The sequence below is a fragment of the Mchenga conophoros genome, linkage group LG20 (genome assembly GCF_057382185.1).
Source record: "Mchenga conophoros isolate Kocher_MC1m ecotype Shallow Benthic linkage group LG20, M_conophoros_male_GT1.1, whole genome shotgun sequence".
Taxonomy (NCBI): Eukaryota; Metazoa; Chordata; class Actinopteri; order Cichliformes; family Cichlidae; genus Mchenga; species Mchenga conophoros.
In genome coordinates, this window is record NC_140545.1 from 24474518 (window position 1) to 24493442 (window position 18925).

At 39.1% G+C, this 18925-nt stretch overlaps 2 protein-coding genes across 3 annotated transcripts; one reads left to right on the plus strand and one right to left on the minus strand.

The window, feature by feature from the left end:
• Positions 1–1250: 1250 nt before the first annotated feature.
• ogg1 (8-oxoguanine DNA glycosylase) lies at positions 1251–4499 on the minus strand. Its single transcript, XM_085260921.1, has 7 exons — positions 4004–4499; positions 3545–3909; positions 3241–3420; positions 2176–2354; positions 1939–2086; positions 1799–1848; positions 1251–1721 (listed from the first exon to the last, which is right to left on the minus strand). The coding sequence occupies exons 1-7, from the start codon at positions 4111–4113 to the stop codon at positions 1506–1508; spliced, it is 1248 nt and encodes a 415-aa protein (XP_085117047.1). The 5' UTR covers positions 4114–4499; the 3' UTR covers positions 1251–1505.
• qars1 (glutaminyl-tRNA synthetase 1) lies at positions 3813–17931 on the plus strand. 2 transcript variants are annotated; one of them, XM_085260906.1, is made up of 24 exons: positions 3813–3924; positions 4655–4862; positions 5210–5360; positions 10283–10392; positions 10474–10549; positions 10644–10708; positions 10821–10874; positions 11451–11514; positions 11592–11666; positions 12000–12085; positions 12182–12268; positions 12356–12455; positions 12547–12625; positions 12696–12935; positions 13014–13106; positions 13219–13356; positions 15680–15767; positions 15857–16003; positions 16098–16199; positions 16310–16402; positions 16693–16820; positions 16914–16980; positions 17073–17198; positions 17368–17931. In XM_085260906.1, exons 2-24 carry the CDS (start codon positions 4752–4754, stop codon positions 17416–17418), a joined length of 2331 nt encoding a protein of 776 aa, XP_085117032.1. In that variant the 5' UTR covers positions 3813–3924; positions 4655–4751; the 3' UTR covers positions 17419–17931. The 2 variants fall into 2 exon arrangements, with proteins under 2 accessions (XP_085117032.1, XP_085117033.1); XM_085260907.1 differs by having other exon boundaries at positions 5210–5252.
• Positions 17932–18925: the final 994 nt, after the last annotated feature.

Below are 18925 nucleotides of genomic sequence, written 5' to 3' on the forward strand. Positions count from 1 at the left end.
ACAGAACACAAGCTGAGACCCATCTCTTACATAATACACAGGCCACTGTTGTGTTGTTCTAGCCTTTGTGTGTCAACTGAATATCCTGCCCCTACCTCCAGCGTACTTTCACCCATCTCCCCTTTGTGCTCTTTTATTAATTTTTGCTTCTCTTGGCTCTATTTTTATTCTGTCTTTCTTCTTCAGTGTGACTCTGCCCTAAAGCTGGGGCCCAGCTTCTGCCCAGCTCAACCGGAATGGGAACGAAAGCTGACTCACATATTCATTAACTCACATGGCTGCACTCTCGTCCACAAATAAAACACTTCTATGGATGTACGCGCACACACGCACGTGCGCGCACATATGCCAAAACTGGACATACTTGTATATGATGCACCTACACGCTTAAGCGTACATATGAGAAATAATTTCTGGAGCTTCACACTAAAGTATGCAGCTGCGTATAATCTCAAGAAACAAGAATAATGCATAGTCATTGCTGTAAAGGGACAGTGAAGTCAGGCAGCCCAAGAGACATTAACATGCCGTCACTAGACACAGTCACCCCAAGCACTGACAGCAGATAACTGCAATCCCTGCTATAAAAAGACCAGCTGACACAGTCAGCCAGTGCCTATACATAACATACAGACCCTACAGCCCTTCACAGCAGCCCGTTCTAATGGCATTTCATGATCTAACAGACAGAAATATTATTTTGGTGTAAGGAATGCATTTTAAAGAAACACAGCACCACTTTGCCATGCTGTGACCTTTTCCAGCGTGCACGCAATTGCCGTGACGCATTAGTACTTATTGTAACAAGAGCCAGGCGGCCTGAGAGAAAGTATTCACCCAGGAAGAAAGTGCAATTTGTTCTCAGATTTTAAAACACTGTCTAAAACTGAATTCCCCACCATATGATGTCTTGGAGAGCACCATCTTCCATTGTGTACTGCCATCTAGGGGCCCTCTTCTGACAACGTTTTAGCAAAACTAAATGCCAATATGCTCATGATGACTTTAGTATTTTCAGAATTGAACCATGAAGCAAAAGCCAGAAAATTCAAACTTCTGATGAAATTTTGAAAAATATATAAATTAAGTATGAATTTGCATATATTAGTTTTAATTTGTATCATATTTCTATATCCAGCATGTTTTTTGGTAAATTATTGCCTAAAAATGTAGTGTGAAATTTATTCACACTTGTATGTATGATGGCTGTGATTCTGCTGGTATCAACATTTTACAGAGAAGAAAAAGAGTGCGAGGTACTTATTTTTTATTGTAAAAAAATCATTAGTGTGCTCTGTTTGTTACAGTGAAGTGATGCTACAACACAATTATATAAAAACCCAGAGAAAGAGATAATGATCCATTTTCTGTCGTGTTTCTGAAAGATAAATCATCTCCACATTTCATTTCACGTCACATGATGCTGAACAAGCACAGTGTGTGCAAATGTGTGGTTTTGTAGCCTGATTTGAATCTCAGGCTACAAAGCCGGTAATGTGTTTACCTCACATTACCGGCTCTTTCTTAACAGAAATCTTTGCTTTCTTGTGACATGCTGGCTTGGCTTTCAAGTTCCCCACGGTTCCTGTACATTCAGTTTTTACTTTAGTCTTTTTGCATGGCATTTTTTCCTCTTCACCATCTTCATCTTTCACTGGTTGCTTTAGATGTACCATCTCTTTGAGGCTTTGGAACTTCTTGAGGTCTGAACAAAACAAAACCTGAAGCAAGAGAGACACTCTGTGGTTACAGGGGACCTGCTATAAGAGACAGACAGTTTGCAGAAATTGACACTCACAGACTGCGCCCAGCCAGCGTAGGGTCCCCACAGCTTTCGAAAAAAATCTCCTGTGTAGAAATATTAGATTGAACATTTTATTACCAGTGTTTAAAACCAGGGCTTAAACCATACCATTAAACAGGTACGTGAATACTGACCAATATCTCTGTTTAGTTTCTCTGTGATACTCTTCTGTCCATTGTTGGCAGCGTATTTATAGTCACGTTTAGCAATCTGCCACACATGTGTGTCAACAGGTACAGCCTCTGGCTTATCCAGGGACATCAGACATACACAGTCTGCCACCTAAAATATGACACAAAGCCTTGATTGTATGTTAGCAGTTAACATCACATTTTTTTTGCCTTTTCTCCCCCCAAAAATATCTGCTGTACCTTTGTACCAACGCCAGGAAGAGTGCGAAGAGCATCACGGGCTTCTAGATATGGGATGCTGCGTAAACCTTCAAGCCACTGAGGCCCATGGTTGTCCAGAATCTGCTTCGCACTCTGCTGGATAAACCGAGCCCTGTATCCAAAACCAAGATCCCTAAGACGTGCCTCTATGCTGCTGTCTGATAAGAACAGTAAATGAAACAACATAGAACATAGTTGTGGTCAGAAGTTTTCACAAACTCATCATGGGCATGAATATCGTGGTAATTTGGGGCTTTTAAGGATTTCTTTGAACTGTTCTTTTTACAGATGTGGAAACACTATTTACTTTTCTATTACTATAAGGCCTGGAAGAATACCCAAACTGTCACCCTCGGATGAGAAGAAATTGGCTAGGACATTCAGAAATTTGCAGCTCACATGGACAAACCAACTGCTATCTGCAGGAAAGGTTTTATAGTCCGTTGAGATGAGGATTGAGCTTTTTGGCCACAATGACAGTAGCTATGTTTGAACGAGTAAAGGTGAGATTTTCATACCTAAAAACACTGTACAAGCTGTCAAGCGTGGTGGTGGCAGCATGATGCTCTGGGTCTGTTTTGCAGCAAATGATACTGGTACATTGCACAAAGTGGATGGACTAATATGGAGGAGGACTACCTCCAAATTCTTCAACTTCATCTCAAATCAACAGCTGAAACTTGAACACAGTTAAATTCAAACTTGTCCACCTGATTCTTGTTTTTAAAGTCGTTAAAGATGTACACTGGGTGCTGGTTTAGTGAGCAGGTGACCATAAGTCATATGGCCAGAAATCAGCAGCCCGACCTGAGGCCCTTTGCTTTATGTCTTCCTTTCTCTCTCCACTTTCCTATCTGTTTCTACTATCATTAAAGGCAAATGCCAACAAAATTAATATAAAAATAGATGAGTCAGTTAATGTTAATAAAAAAAACTAGTGGGATGAATATCTTCAGACTCTCAGTATCGTCTTCATCTGACAGTAAAGGTTTTGATAAGATTACAAACATAGATTTAAGTTCTGTGGCAAAACTTTTCAAGCACCTGCAAGCGCAGACAGGGAAGGAAAGTCGTGGTATGAGGTCTGATCAAGCTGGCACAGGGGTGAGCCCAGAGCCTGACACAGTCTGTCCACCATGCCCTGAATCCGAGAGATGTGGTTGTTGGAAGTGCAAATGAAGGAAAACAGGCATTCTGTGGGGTCCTGGCGCAGCATTCGCACACCTGCAGGAAACCCCCCCCACAAAAAAGTATTTATGAAATTTGATAAAACATAGCAGTAACACCTTACTGTGTAATAAGTGATATGTAGTAGCAAGGCTGTGCAAACACAAACTCACACACTGACCTTTGAAGACCTCTGCAATGTGTTTGAAGTGACAATCTGCTGCTCCCCACTCCTTGTGCAGGTCCCCCATCCTCACATCCAGCTGGAAGTAATCTCTCAGCATCTCTTCGTCCAGCTCTCTATTCTGTACTGAAGAAACAGCCAAAGGCTCATCTTCTTCCTTCTCTGGAGCACATTTGAATCTCTTCTCTGCTGTATTTTTGTCCAAGACAGAAACACCAACTCTTCTCTTCCTGTCACTTCCCTCCTTCTGCTTGTCCTGGTTGTTGTACACGTGGTACCAAAGAGTCTCATCTGTTTGGGTCAGAGTCCAAACACGCCCTCCCATCACACCGGTCCAGTGTCCTTCTGTTGTTTCCCTCCATCTGCGGGAATGAGATGTGAGTTAATTCAAAGACTTTAAACCGCTTCAACTTGCATTTGATGTTTAAAGGCTGGACGTGATTTTGACCATCTTACCGGAAGGATTGTCCACACGCAAGAGTGAGATCGAGACGCAATTCGGACTTCGAACAAGACATAGACCTCCACATTTTTGATCCAGATGACAGCACCGCATGTTTGGCCATAATTCTGCTGTTTACAGTTTCTGTTTAGTGATTAATAACAAACTTTACAGTAAAGTAAAGTCTTTTTAAACGCATAGTAGTGTAATCCGGCGTGTATGGTAGGTTACAATAATAAATACAGAAGTATTTTCCAGGAAGCTACGCGGCATTCCAGTAAATAACTTTCACGGAGATGTTTTGGCATAGATTATGATGGACGACAAAGACCTTACACTGAGTCGGAAAGGCGCAATTATTTTATATGAAAAGTTGTGAAAAGTATAAATTTTCCGTAATAATTGTTTAAAATATTATCTAGTATAGATAACAAGTAATGATCCTCAAAAATTCATATTGTCAGGAATTACTAAAATCTGATGCAACATCACCCAGATTCCGGTAACCCGTCCCTCACTGGTGTCAACACAAATCCTGATTGGTTCTTACGATCGTAGTAGGCGGTAATCTTAGTAAATCTCCTTCACGATTGGTCAGTGAGATCCAAACCCGCAGAGTTCTATTGGCTAATATTCTTTGTACTTCACGTTTTTTTTCTTTCCAGAGGAAGTGGTCTCTGGTCTCTCTTTAGGAAGCAAAGTCGTGTGTGGCGGTGGTGTGTCTGTGCTGTTCCGATTTTAACCGGTGAATTCGGCGGGATAATGGCAGATACGCTGACACTTTTCACGTCCATTGGACTCAGCGAGCAGAAAGCGAAAGAAACTCTGAAGAATGACTCGCTGAGTTCTTCCCTGAAGGAGGCAATTACTCAGGTTGGTCCTAACGCTTATGGGGTAACTCAACTACCTGAATGCACAGCTGTGAAAACGACTGACACTTGACTGTACAGCTCAGCTGTATACAAACTTCTCATTTATTTATGCTACACTGGTTATAGTTTTAGATAGACCTACCCTGACCTTCTTGTAACTTTTGTGTACATTACGCCATAGTTACACTTTTACTTTCATATTTCTTTAGTTGGTAGTAAACCATCCATTATTTTATCTTTATTAGGCCCCCAGGGTCAAGATAAGGAAAGTAGTGATTATTAGCAATTTCCTTATTTGTCTTTAACAAATTCTTAATAATTCTTAAATTTCCTCTCTGTTTTCAATAGGCCCAACGTGTCCATGGGGCCTCAGGAGTGGACAAAGCCATGGGTACGTTGCTGTACAGTATGGCATCTCGCCTTAAAGACACCAAACGCCTGGCATTTCTTTCAGAAAGTATAGCTCAGCGTAAGATCTGCACAGAACTACAGCTTGCAGGTAAATTATCAAAGTTTTGGAAGTCAAGCAAAAGTGAAAGTGAATGTCTACAAGATACTAGTGAGACCTGCTGTTTGGAAGTTATGGTACTCACAAAGATAACAAGAGGTCGAGCTGGGGGTGGCAAACTTCAAGATGATGTGATAATTTGGTTTAGAAATAAGTATATCAGAAGAGCAGGTCAGGTTGAGTGTGCAGTGAGCAGAGGAGCTGCCAGGAACAGAGAAGATCCATAGATGTAGTGAAGGAGGACATCCAGAGGGTTGGTGTGATAGAAGAGGATGCTAGGGATCGGGTGAGATGGAAGTAGATGATCTGTTGTGGTGACCCCTAAAGAGAGCGACTGAAAGAAGGTCTGTTGTGGACCCAGTTTTAACCAGCAAAGTTTTCCAAAAATATTTTAAACATAATTTGTGCTCCAATTATATTATGATCTGAGTCAAATTACTGCAAATTTTTTTCACAAATTCTTTTTAAGCACAATATTTGTGAAATAAATATAAAGTGCTCAGGAAAAAATACTCTGAAAGCAACAAGGAATACTAATGTCGATGATGGACCAAATCAAAGAACTAAAAAACCCAATTAAGGAGAAAGACAAGACAATCCAGTTTTTGGAAAGGAAGGTGGACGATCTAGAACAGCAGGCTCGACTTGAGGAAGTGATTATTACAGGTCTGGAAACTAAACACAGGAGTTATGCGAGAGTCACCGAGTCTGGGACCGGTGCAAAAAGAGGAGAAGACGAGCCCTCGACGGAGGAGCTACAGTCGTTGGAACGGGAGGTTGTGGAATTCTTTTCGAATAAAAAACTTCCCCTGCATAGTAATAATATATCTGCATGCTATACCCTTCCTAGGAGGCACACTAATGCTCCTCCAGCAATTGTAGTGAGATTTGTAAACCGTAAACACAAAGTTGACTTGCTGAGGCAGTCCAGCCTTTTGAGAGGAAGCGGAGTATATTTGAATGAACATCTTATAAAAAGAAATGCAGATATTGCTAGACAAGCTCGCATATTACGGAAGGAGACAAAGATTCAAGCAACCTGGACCAGGAACTGTAAAGTGATGATTAAACTTAATGGAACACCAGTAGAAGCCAAGGTTATAACGATTAAGGATCTTGGGGAATTGGACATTTATACGAGATAACATTACCAAGATAGGCAGACGGTTACGACCAATCATGACTATGAGCTTAAAAACAATTAGTTCATCCTTTACAAGAACAGATGCTACTTCGGGTGGAAAAGGACAAAAGGAAGTTGTAAATTGGACATGGAAGAAGATAAGATCAACGGACTTTAAAATATGTCGATAAATAAATGTGCGATTGTTAAGGATCCCTTTCTTTTTTGAGGTCAAATAGATATTCTTAGAATAATTATGCATAATGCTCGATGACTCAGATCATAAACCATATGATTTTGAAGCAGGTATTGACCCTGAAAGGAATGTGCTTAATACAATTAATGTCACATGTAAAGATTATACAGAGGAGCAATTCAGGGATAATGTTGAAATAGCTAATACATTTTCATTAATTCATATTAATTGCAGAGGTCTTTATAGAAGTTTTGCTTCGATTGAAGATTTTCTGTATAGTTTGAGGCAAGTTCCAAATAATTTCTCTGTCTGAAACATGGTTAGATGAGAATAGGGGTTGTCATTTTTGTATCAAAGGGTACGATTTATACTTTGTAAATAGAACTAAGAAGAAGGCAAGTCCTTCTTTTGACCCATTTTGCCAAAGGAAAGGAAGTTGCCTAATAATTATGCACACCTGATATAGGGTGTTGATGTCATTAGACCACACCCCTTCTCATTACAGAGATGCACATCACCTAATATGCTTAATTGGTAGTAGGCTTTTGAGCCTATACAGCTTGGAGTAAGACAACATGCATGAAGAGGATGATGTGGACAAAATACTCATTTGCCTAATAATTCTGCACTCCCTGTATGTGTGTGTGTGTGTGTGTGTGTGTGTGTGTGTGTGTGTGTGTGTGATTAAACTATATACAGGGGTGCACATAAGTGGTCTGCAGGTGCACATTCGCTGTCAAAATAAAAGACGCGCACCAGATAAGAAGTTGCAACGCCAGTTTGCGTACATAAGATTTTCTGGAGGAGGACAGACATTTGATTAGAACTCTTAAAGATGTCAAAGAAGCAAGCTCCTTTAAGCAATTAAAGGAGCTTGCATGGTGGGAATCTCTCACTCCATTAGTTCTCTTTGGTGGTCCTCCACCTCCAAAGAAATGCCAGAAAGAGTCCGAACCGCAAAAGAAGTGCGTATACTCAGAAAAGTGGTTGCAGGAGGTGATATAAATACTTATAAAAATAAGTTGGTATTAATATTGAGGAAAGCCAAGAAAGACTATTATAATAAACTTTTTCAGGAAAACGAGAATAATATTAAGGGCATTTGGAATATTTTTAAAGAAGTATTGGGTAACAAGAACACACCCTCAGATCGGTCTATTTATTTCATTAAGAATAATCAAGTTGTCGATGACAAGATTGAAGTAGCAAACGAATTCAGTTCCTTTTTTGTAAATGTTGGGCCTACTTTAGCAAATTTAATTAGAAAATATGACGACCCAGACTATGAGGAAGTCTGGAAAGGAGAAAGTAGAGTGGTTAATTCCTTATTCTTAGCTGATATTACCATAAAAGAAATAGTAGCAATTGTAGAAAACTTTAAAAATAAAAAATCTACTGACTGTGATGGTATAGACATGGTTATAATTAAAAAGACTTTAGACTGTATAAGTATTCCTCTTTGCTTTATTTTTAATCTCTCGTTACAATCAGGAGTATTTCCTGATCGTAAGTGGCAAAAGTGATACCCTTATATAAATCAGGAGATAAGCATAGTTTTAACAACTATAGGCCAGTGTCTCTTTTGTCACAGTTTTCAAAAGTGCTTGAAAAACGTTTTGCGCAAAGACTTGATAGTTTTATTGAAAAAAAATCAACTAATAAATGAAAATCCATTTGGATTTCGTAAAAATAGATCAACGGCATTAGCATCATTGACGATATTTCATCTGCAACCCATAATAATAAATACACAGTTGGGGTATTCGTTGATTTAAAAAGAGCTTTTGACACGTTACAACATTCTATTTTGATTTCTAAATTGTATAATTATGGTGTGAGATCAGTGGCATTGAATTGGTTAAGGAGTTATTTAGAAAATATGTACATTATCTCGGCAATACCTCTGAAAGATTGAAGATTGTATGTGGCGTTCCTCAAGGTTCTATTTTGGGACCTAAACTTTTTAATTTATATATTAATGATATCTGTGATGTATCAAAAAGGTTAAATTTTATTTTATTTGCAGATGACACAAATTGTTATTGCTCTGGAGAGAATTTGAAAGATTTGGTTGAAATTATGATTTCTGAGATGTTAAGATTAAAAAAATGGTTTGATATAAATAAATTATCTTTGAATCTGACAAAAACGAAATTCATGTTATTTGGCAATTGTGTAAAGGAGGAAGAAGTCATTATGTCCATTAATGGAGAATTGATTGAAAGAGTTACTGAATTTCGCTTTTTGGGTGTAATAGTAGATGAAAATTTGACGTGGAAATCACATATTTAGTATATTAGAAAGGAAGATGGTTAAAAACATTTATATTTTGGGAAATGTAAGAGATTTATTAGACTACAAAACAATGCACATTTTATATTTTTAACTTTTTTTCTTATACTTTAGTTACTGTGTCAAAGTTTGGGGGAATACATATGAGAATACTATAAAACCTCTAAACTTATTACAGAAGAAAGCACTACGAATGATTCATAACGTTAAATATAGAGAACATACAAATAAATTCTTTATAAAATCAAAATTATTAAAATTAGGAGATTTAGTGAAACTACGGACACTATTAATTATGTTTAAGGCTAAAAATAATATTTTGCCTTTTAAGTTACAAAGAGTATTTTTAATGTGTTCGGGGGGAGAAGACAGCAGAAGGAAATTTTATTTTAAGCAGCTAGGACTACACAAAGATGAATGAGTCCAACGGTTAGGGGTATACGACTGTGGAACTCTCTTCATTATAATTTAAAGAATTGTATACATTTAAATGTTTTAAAAAGTGTTACATGTCTAAAATGATAACTCAATATGAAGAATGTGAATGAAATTGGAGTTAATTGAAAAAGGATCCATTATTTTTTTGCCTCATTTATTTTAGTTACTTATCTTTTCTCCTTGTTACTATGTGGAGTGGTATATTCTGATTGTAAATTGGTTGTTTGGTTTGAGATCCTTAATTAGAAAATAATGACATCCCACAGCTCAGTTACATCATCATTATATCCTTATTGCTTCTCGTCTTTGTGATGCGTTCATGGTGCACATGTAAAGTTGCAGTATTTTAATATCTAGAAAGCAACTGAGGAGGAGCAAGCATAAACATCATAACATTTTTGTTTGTTTGTCTGTTTTTAAGTGGCATGTAATTTGAAATGTAACTCTTCAAGCTGCTCAAATATCAGCAAACACACAAACATTGTGATTTCGCCTATTTAAATGATTATTTTAAGGTGATGAATGGATTAGGTTCACTCACCAAATTTTATGTTTTGTACTAGTTTTATAGTATCTAGGTGTTGGTAAATCAGCAATATACCCTATGAAACTTGAGAAAAAAATTACCAGAAGTAGTGAATGCCAGATTATCAGCACAGGTCAGCTGATCATAGTGTCACAAAACGAGTTATGTGTTTGATTCCAAAGGCATTCTTTCTCCGTGCTGCACCGATACACTCAGTCGTGGGGTTCCTCGACTTGTCAGATACTACTCGTGTGTGTGTGTGTGTGTGTGCGCGCGCGCGCGCGCGTGTATATGAAACCGAGATTACATAAACCACTTTCTGAATATTTTTTTTGTAGCTGCTTTGGACTTTGTGAAGGGTCATCCACAAGACCCCATCAACCAGAAGGAGTTTGACGAAGCATGTGGAGTGGGTGTAGTCATAACACCTGAGCAGATTGAGGAAGCAGTGAGTGTTCTAGCCAAAAGTGTGTCTTTTTACATGCTGTACTGGGTGTGGTATGCACTGTAACTGTGTAATGTACTGTAGGTAGAAGCTGTGATTAAAAAGCACAAGGATCAACTGCTAAAGGAGAGGTACCACTTCAACATGGGACTGCTAATGGGTATGAGCTCCCACCTTTTGGTTAAATATTATTGCAGCTGCTGAAGCCTATCAGCCAAAAATAATTTCTCACTGAGCCTCTGTGTCTGGTGCAGGTGAAGCACGCACTGCTCTAAAATGGGCTGATGGCAAGGTGATCAAGAATGAGGTGGACATGCAGGTATGTCTGGGAAAAGATCCTTCTGTTATTGCAATGTCATTGTGGTTAAGTATTTGCAGTGAAGGTCGCTGGGATTCTTTCAAATAATAAAGCTCTGGCTTTCATCTTAAAGGTTCTGCACCTCTTAGGACCCAAAACAGAGGCTGACCTAGAAAAGAAGCCCAAGGTAAAAGTGGTGTATCTTATTAAAAAGTTGAACATTTCTGGAGCCATTTTTATGCAAATTCTTTGCTGTCTTGGGGTAAAACATTGTCCAGCAGATAGTTAATCTACACACACAAAAAGCCAATCAACTAAATGATATGTAGTGTGTTTAAGCTTCAGAATGAGTTAATTTTGTAAGTTCTGTGTAGAGCTGAGGTAGAAATGCATTGCATGATTTTTTTGGTCTGTAATTAATATGGGGGCGATCGTGGCTCAAGAGTTGGGCGTTCGCCTTGTAATCGGAAGGTTGCCGGTTCGAGCCCCGGCTTGGACAGTCTCGGTCGTTGTGTCCTTGGGCAAGACACTTCACCCGTTGCCTACTGGTGGTGGTCGGAGGGCCCGGTGGCGCCAGTGTCCGGCAGCCTCGCCTCTGTCAGTGCGCCCCAGGGCGGCTGTGGCTACGATGTAGCTTGCCATCACCTGTGTGTGAATGGGTGGATGACTGGATATGTAAAGCGCTTTGGGGTCCTTAGGGACTAGTAAAGCGCTATATAAATACAGGCCATTTACCATTTACCAATATATAATCATCTTTCAGGCACAGAAAGCTAAAGTCACAGAGAATGACGTGAAGGTGAAGAAAGAGGAGGTGGCGGTGAACGGTAAGCAGCAAAGTCAAAAACAGACAGGGGTGCTTTTGTCTTGAAGTACTTTTTAAAACTGTTTATTGATTGTTTAGGTGATGCAGTCTCTGGGGAGGGCAAGTCACTAATGGAGCAGCTCAGAGGAGAGGCACTGAAGTTCCATAAACCAGGTGAGGACAATTAGAAATGAAATGATCTTGTTGCACCTGAAAAAGGTTTCCTTAATCTGTTCACACTGCAGCCCTCAATGTTTCTTAAAAAATTAACCAACAAAGCTATGTGTATGGGAATGCTTATTTGTGTATCAATGTGCTCGGACATTAGACAGACTTTCCCTTGCTGGTTTCCTGGTTTAAAAAGTCAGATTGAGCCCATGTAAGAATGGAGCACTCCTCACCACCAGCTTTTCTAGCATTCATGTGAAAAGGGGGACTTTTGTCAATGTGTCTACTTGGTTATTGTGACTTTGAACTATGTTTATTTCTTTGTTCTTGACCGCGCAGGAGAAAATTATACAACTGAGGGCTACGTGATCACACCGAATACAATGAATTTGCTTAAAAAGCACCTGGAGTTCACAGGTGGACAGGTATAATATTTTCGCGACTTGAATGAACTGTTACAAATCTTACATAGTTAAAAAAAAAAACATTGATCCCATTTACCTGTCTTGGCATGTCTTTAGATACGTACCCGTTTTCCTCCTGAGCCCAACGGTATCCTTCACATTGGGCATGCCAAAGCTATCAACTTTAATTTTGGCTATGCAAAGGTAAGTTAATTTCTTCTTCAACACCATATAAGCTTTTGAATGTTCTCTTGTGCAGGTGTTTACTCTAAACATTGTGTTCCCCCATAGGCAAATAATGGAATTTGCTTCCTGAGGTATGATGACACAAATCCTGAGAAGGAAGAGGAGAAATACTTCACTGCCATCAAGGATATGGTGGAGTGGCTGGGTAAGTTTTTTGTGCATAAATGTTTTGATGTTCTTGGGCACATTCTCTACATTCATGGAGCCATTGTCATATCCCTGTTTTGCTCACACAGGCTACAAACCTTATGCCGTCACACACGCTTCTGACAATTTTCAGCAACTCTATGACCTTGCTGTGGATCTTATTCGCAGGTGAGTGCAGGATATGTGGAGATGTTGGTGCACGGATGGTGTTTGACTCATTTCTTTTCTCCGCCTTCAGGGGTCACGCGTATGTGTGCCATCAGAAAGGCGAGGAGCTGAAAGGCCATAATGTTCCTCAATCACCGTGGAGAGATCGACCCATCGAAGAGTCGCTGGTGCTGTTTGAGAGGATGAAGAAGGGCCTGTTTGCTGAGGGAGAGGCCACCCTCAGGATGAAGATGGTCATGGAGGATGGAAAGATGGATCCTGTGGCATACCGAATAAAATACACACCGCATCATCGGACAGGAGATGAATGGTATAAATAAAAAAAACCCACAACATCTTTTCTCACAACAATGTATTCCTAGTGAACTTGCTTTATCTTTCTTTGCAGGTGCATCTATCCTACCTATGACTACACTCACTGTCTGTGTGACTCCATTGAAAATATTTCACACTCACTGTGTACCAAAGAGTTTCAAGCCAGGTATACAGGACTTTTTTCCCCCCCATCTTCATTAGGTTCATTTTAGCTTTTGCTGGATTCTTACAGAATGACATTACTGTTTTTGTTGTTGACCTTTTTGTGATTCTGTCAGGCGTTCATCATATTACTGGCTGTGTAACGCTCTGGATCTGTACTGCCCTGTGCAGTGGGAATATGGGCGGCTGAACCTCACCTACACTGTTGTGTCCAAGAGGAAAATCATCAAACTGGTCGAGACGGGCGTTGTCAGGTAAAGTAGGATTTCTTTTTGACATTTTTTTTTTCAGACTTAATTATTTACTTTGTAATGCAAATTAATAGAAGTGGCAAGGAAATATGCTGCTTTTAAGGGCTGCTGAGGCACTCCATCTCTTTGTAAAATAATGTAACAAGTTTATTTTTAGGTGTAGGCAGGAAAAGATAGACCAACGTGTTTCAACTCTTAAGTGTTAATCAGAGTCTGGTAAACATAAAGTCATTGAGGATTAAAGGCCATGGGTAACAAAAAATCTGCAGCAAGGTATTTGACCCCTAGAGGGGATTGTAATCAAAGAACAAAGACCCTCACATGTCAAAGAAATTATATAAAAAATATTTTACAAAGCAGTGTGGAAAAATAAAAAATAAATGTGAATTTGTAATAGATCATAATAAAAAGGCTAGAATTCAACCATTAGACTGTACATATATTCACATACTATGCTTATGATTCAACAGTTTTATTTTTCTATTCATAATTTAATTTAAAATAACCTTATTTTAAGCACAGAGCTGAATCTAAAACACAAGGTTAGCTATGTTAACATGGCAAAAAAAAACTGAACATACTGGTTATTAATCACTATTAAGGACTCGTTACGTGCCCAGGATTTGCCCAAACTCTTAGCCAGTAATAGCTGGGATAGGCTTCAGCCCCACAGTCCTGAATTGGATAAGGAGATCCATAGATAAAGCCAATTTTATTTATTTAACCCCCTAAGACCCGAACTCTTCCACGGCATGCATTTTTAATTTCTCTTTGATATTTGGGCATATTGGGTCCCGATGAATGTAAAAACAAAGAATTACCAGATTTATTTATTTATTTTACCTTTGTTTTTAAGAAAAATAAAAGCCACATATGAGGATATTCGTTTAAAATTTTGGTAGAACAGTAGCAGTATAATGTCCTCGAAAGTGGATATTAGGCCCTTGTAGAGCAAAATTGAGTATTTTGGTCTAAATAACCCAAAATGTGATGTCCACACATGTGGACGTCAGGTCCTAGGAGGTTAATTTAGTTATTTAAATCAGTGGCCTTATGTCATTAACATAAAATGTAGCTGAAAGTCTGTCTTTTAGATTTGAGAATAATATCAACTTTGTGTTGAAAGTCAACACTGGCATATAACTACATATTAAATGTCTACCTGTGTATCCCTACCTGGTAAAGTGTTTTATATTTCCAGTTTTTTGTTACCATTCAACTAAAGCCCTTTTACTTAATTGTCATAGAGATAAACTCTAAAGTCACTTCTGATTTCATTGTTAGAATAACATAAAAGGCTTTATGCACTATTTCCTTTTAATTAGATACCTTGAGATTAACTGAAAAAGCTGTAGAAATCAAAACTTTTACAGAAAAGTTAGCTGTATGCTTTTGTTTTGGTTTTTTTCCCCTCACATGTCGCATGAGATGCTGTATTGCACAAAATGTTTAGACAAACTAAAGCAGACTTTGTGGTTCAGCAGTGGTAGCAGTTTCGTAGCCTGGGGATGGCCTGTCCATCTGCACAGAGCTCTGTTTTCTATGGAGGCGATGTACAAAGTATGTGGTATAACCAGTCTGTGGGCTGTTGTTGGTCCATGGAGAAGTTATAACATACAAAGAGCTGAAGTGAAACTGAGCAGCAGCTGTCTCTGCTTTTCGTACTGATTTTTGATCTAGCTTTGTAAACTAATCAGCATTCGGCAGACACATCATTTGCGTCCAGTAATGTGCAGTGGGGATTTTGGAAGACTGCACAGGAGCAGGTCTGGTGTTGGTTTAAAACCCTTTCCGCTCGCTGTCTGAACAGAAACTTGCACGGAGACGAACACGTTTGCAGGACCATAATTTAGGCTTAAGAGTAAAAACCCTTACGTCAGAGCTTCCACCAGATATAGACCACTCAAATTAAGAATTCAGCCCCACTGTATTCAGTTAGTATAATTCGAAAATCATTTAATTGTGTAGCACTCTAAATAGAAACATTTCTAAGGCTTGCAATGCAAAAAAACTTTTTCCAGACTTAGTTTTTCCCTGATATAACAGGACAAAATATTGGGACAAACCTGTACATGACATTTATCCGAAAGCAGCACATCCAACAAAAGCTGACTTCAGCAGCTCTCTGGATTCACCAATGTTTTAAACTCCATATCTGAGTAGGACCTTAGTTTTCCCCAAGCATGTTAAAAGCTATTAAAACAAACTAGTTAATTACTTCATTGTAGGGAATTGATGCAGCCTTTTGACCACAGCTATTGTTGTGATGTCTTCATTGTGCATAGCCTGCGTTAAGTAACTCTTAAATATTTGTTTCTAATTACAGAGACTGGGATGATCCCAGACTCTTCACTCTGACTGCACTGAGGAGAAGAGGGTTTCCCCCAGAAGCGATCAACAACTTCTGTGCACGAGTAGGCAAAATGAATGCAATGATGAACTTTTGGATGCCACAACAAGTCTCATTCATAAGTGCTGTGCTAACACTGTACACATCTCACAGGTGGGAGTCACAGTTTCCCAAACGACGACCGAGCCCCACTTACTGGAGGCGTGTGTGAGGGATGTGCTGAATGAAACAGCACCTCGAACCATGGCTGTGCTAGAACCACTCAAAGTCACCATAACGAACCTTCCTGACAACTTCAAGGTTTGTACATTGCTTATAAAACAAATCGCTTGACCTAGTATATTCTTTCACATTATATTTTAGGAGAAAATAATCCTTCTGTCTTCTCTTTCAGACAGATGTACGAGTCCCGGACTTCCCTGTCGACGAAGCTAAGGGCAGCCACACGGTTCCTTTCACGCGCACAGTCTTCATTGAACAAAGTGACTTCAGAGAGGTCAGAGAGGAGAAACCTCCAAATAAATGATTTTAAAAAGCAGCAATTCTTTGTGCTCTTTTTGGTTTTGAGATGGGCAACGATTATGAGGTTATTCTCTTCTTTGGCAGGTCATGGAAAAGGGCTACAAGCGCCTGACTCCAGAACAACCTGTAGGCCTGAGGCATGCTGGGTATGTCATCTCTGTCCAGAAAATCATCAAGGTAAGACTCAGTTTCACCAAGTAGACAATATAAAATAAAATTAAAATGTGTTTTCCATGCTCTAATCCTGTAAAAACATAAACAGGCCCTTCAAACTTTTCTTCATCACAATATATTTGTGAAGGTTTTACATATATCTGTCCAGTCAAACGACATAGTTTTATAAAAATATGATCTAGTTATATTAAACAAGAGGTTGTATTCTAGAATATTCAATTGCGGCAGTAAAATGTCATTATTACTTCATTATCTGGTTTATGACACACATGTTGCTCTGAACCATTTCTCAGGACACTCAGGGCAAAGTGGTGGAACTGGAGGTGACCTGCTGCAGTTCTGAGACCGCAGAGAAACCGAAGGCCTTTATCCACTGGGTCAGTGAGCCACTGGTGTGTGAAGTGCGCCTCTATGATAGACTGTAAGTCACAAACAATTACCCATCATTCACAAACATTTCACAAATAATATAACTAGAGAATTCACCTAACCAAGTATCTCCTTGTATCCGTAGCTTCTTGCACAAACATCCAGAAGATCCATCTGAAGTGCCTAATGGCTTCCTGAGTGACATCAACCCTGTGAGTATCTCTGAACTACAACAGAAGGCTTTTGAAGTGTCAGCAGTCACATCGATTTCTTAATTTGTTTCTTCATTTTTTTTTAAATTTAGGATTCCCTGCAAGTGATCAGTAGTGCCTTAGTGGACACCTCAGTCAAGAGAGCAAAGGTTTTTGATAAATTCCAGTTTGAAAGAGTCGGCTACTTCTCCGTGGACTCAGACAGCACTGCAGATAAGGTACGGAAAGATTTTTTTTATTTTTTATTTATTTATTTAAAACGAGGTTTGTACAAATTTGTGGAAGCTTCTATTTCAATTAACTTTAGTTAATTCTTTGATAGTCTTGGTCTGGATTAAAAACATTTATGCAATATGAGCTGAAACCTTTTTCCTTCTTTCACTGCAGCTCATCTTCAACAGAACAGTTACCCTGAAAGAAGACCCTGGGAAGATCTGATTGACTTGAGATTAAGCCACTCTTCCTGCTTCAGAGATGCATGTTCAGATTTGCTTGCATTACATCAATGTGTAATATCAGCAAAGGCACAGACTGAGTCAGATGAGATACTGGAATATTTTTTTCAGGGATTTATCACTCAGAAACGAAACAAAATTATATTCCTCAGCTATGATCTTATTCATCACAAAAGCGCTGCAGCATGACTTTGACCTAGCTCATTTGCTCAGTAATCATTAAGTCTTTTTTTTTTCTATACTTGCCACAATAATATTCACTTACAGTGTTTTCTCTTGTTTTTTGAATGGATGAAGCTTTCATCATTGTTCAACAAGGGCTGTTTGTGTATATTATGTGAAGCTGGTGTTACACATATGTGATGCTCTCAAATGCCACACGTGACTTTTTTATATATATAGATTCAGAGGCTGCCAAAGCATCATGTTTTTTAAGACTAGGCAGATTGAACATGTGTCCTTTGGACTGGAGCAAAGAATAAATAATTCTACAAACTGCAGCGTCCATGTGTATTCATGCTGGTTCGGGATACTTAGTTTTGTGTGTGTGCGTGCGCGTCGGGGGTTCTATCAGTATTAATATTGAGTATTTTTCTTAGCTGGAATGCTTATTAAGAAGGAAGGAACATAACAATAACCATTGAGAAAAAATATAATACTGGACCACTATTGATACCTACTAAGCATGTTAGTGGTGCTTGCAGTGCAACCTGTGAGCCCATGGTGGACCTTGGAGACATTTTTATATTGCTTGTGAGCAACAGCAAGAATGAACTGCTATACAGTTGATGTCATGTTGTAACATGGCAGCAAAAACTCAAGACTAAGACAACAGCTGCCTTCAGTTTTTCTACACTAGCTGTTATAGCAGACAGTTTAATGTAAACACAATAACCTCAATAATGGCTAAGAAACTTCTTTTGGCTGTTCCCTTAAGAGGTCAGCACAACAAATCATCAGCCTCCATTTCCCACTATCCCAAGCTGTCCTTTTCACATCAGCCCTCTGCATGTTCACCACAACTACATCCATGAACCTCTTCTGAGGTTTTCCTCTTGCCGGGAAGCATATTCAGCATCCATTGTCCAGTATAGCCACTGTCCTTCCTCTTCACATGTCCAAACCATCTCAGCCTTGCCTCTTTATCACCAAACTGCTTAACCCGAGTTGTCCCTCTTATGTGCTCATTTCTAATCTTGTCCATCCTGGTCACTCCCGATCTTAGCATCTTCAATCCTGCCACCTGCAGCTCTCGCCTTCCTGGATATTCTTCTTCCATCTGAAAACATAGTCCACGGAGACTCCTGACCTAATTTGTCAACCTGTCCATCATCACTGCAAATAAAGAGAGCCAATTCCTGATGTAATCCCATCACCACCTTGAACCCATCTAGCCTTTGACCACTGTCTCACTATAAGACACACTAACCAAGCAAAGTAGTATAAAAAGTAAAAGGATGTTATGTATTGGTACAGACTCCAACCTTCAT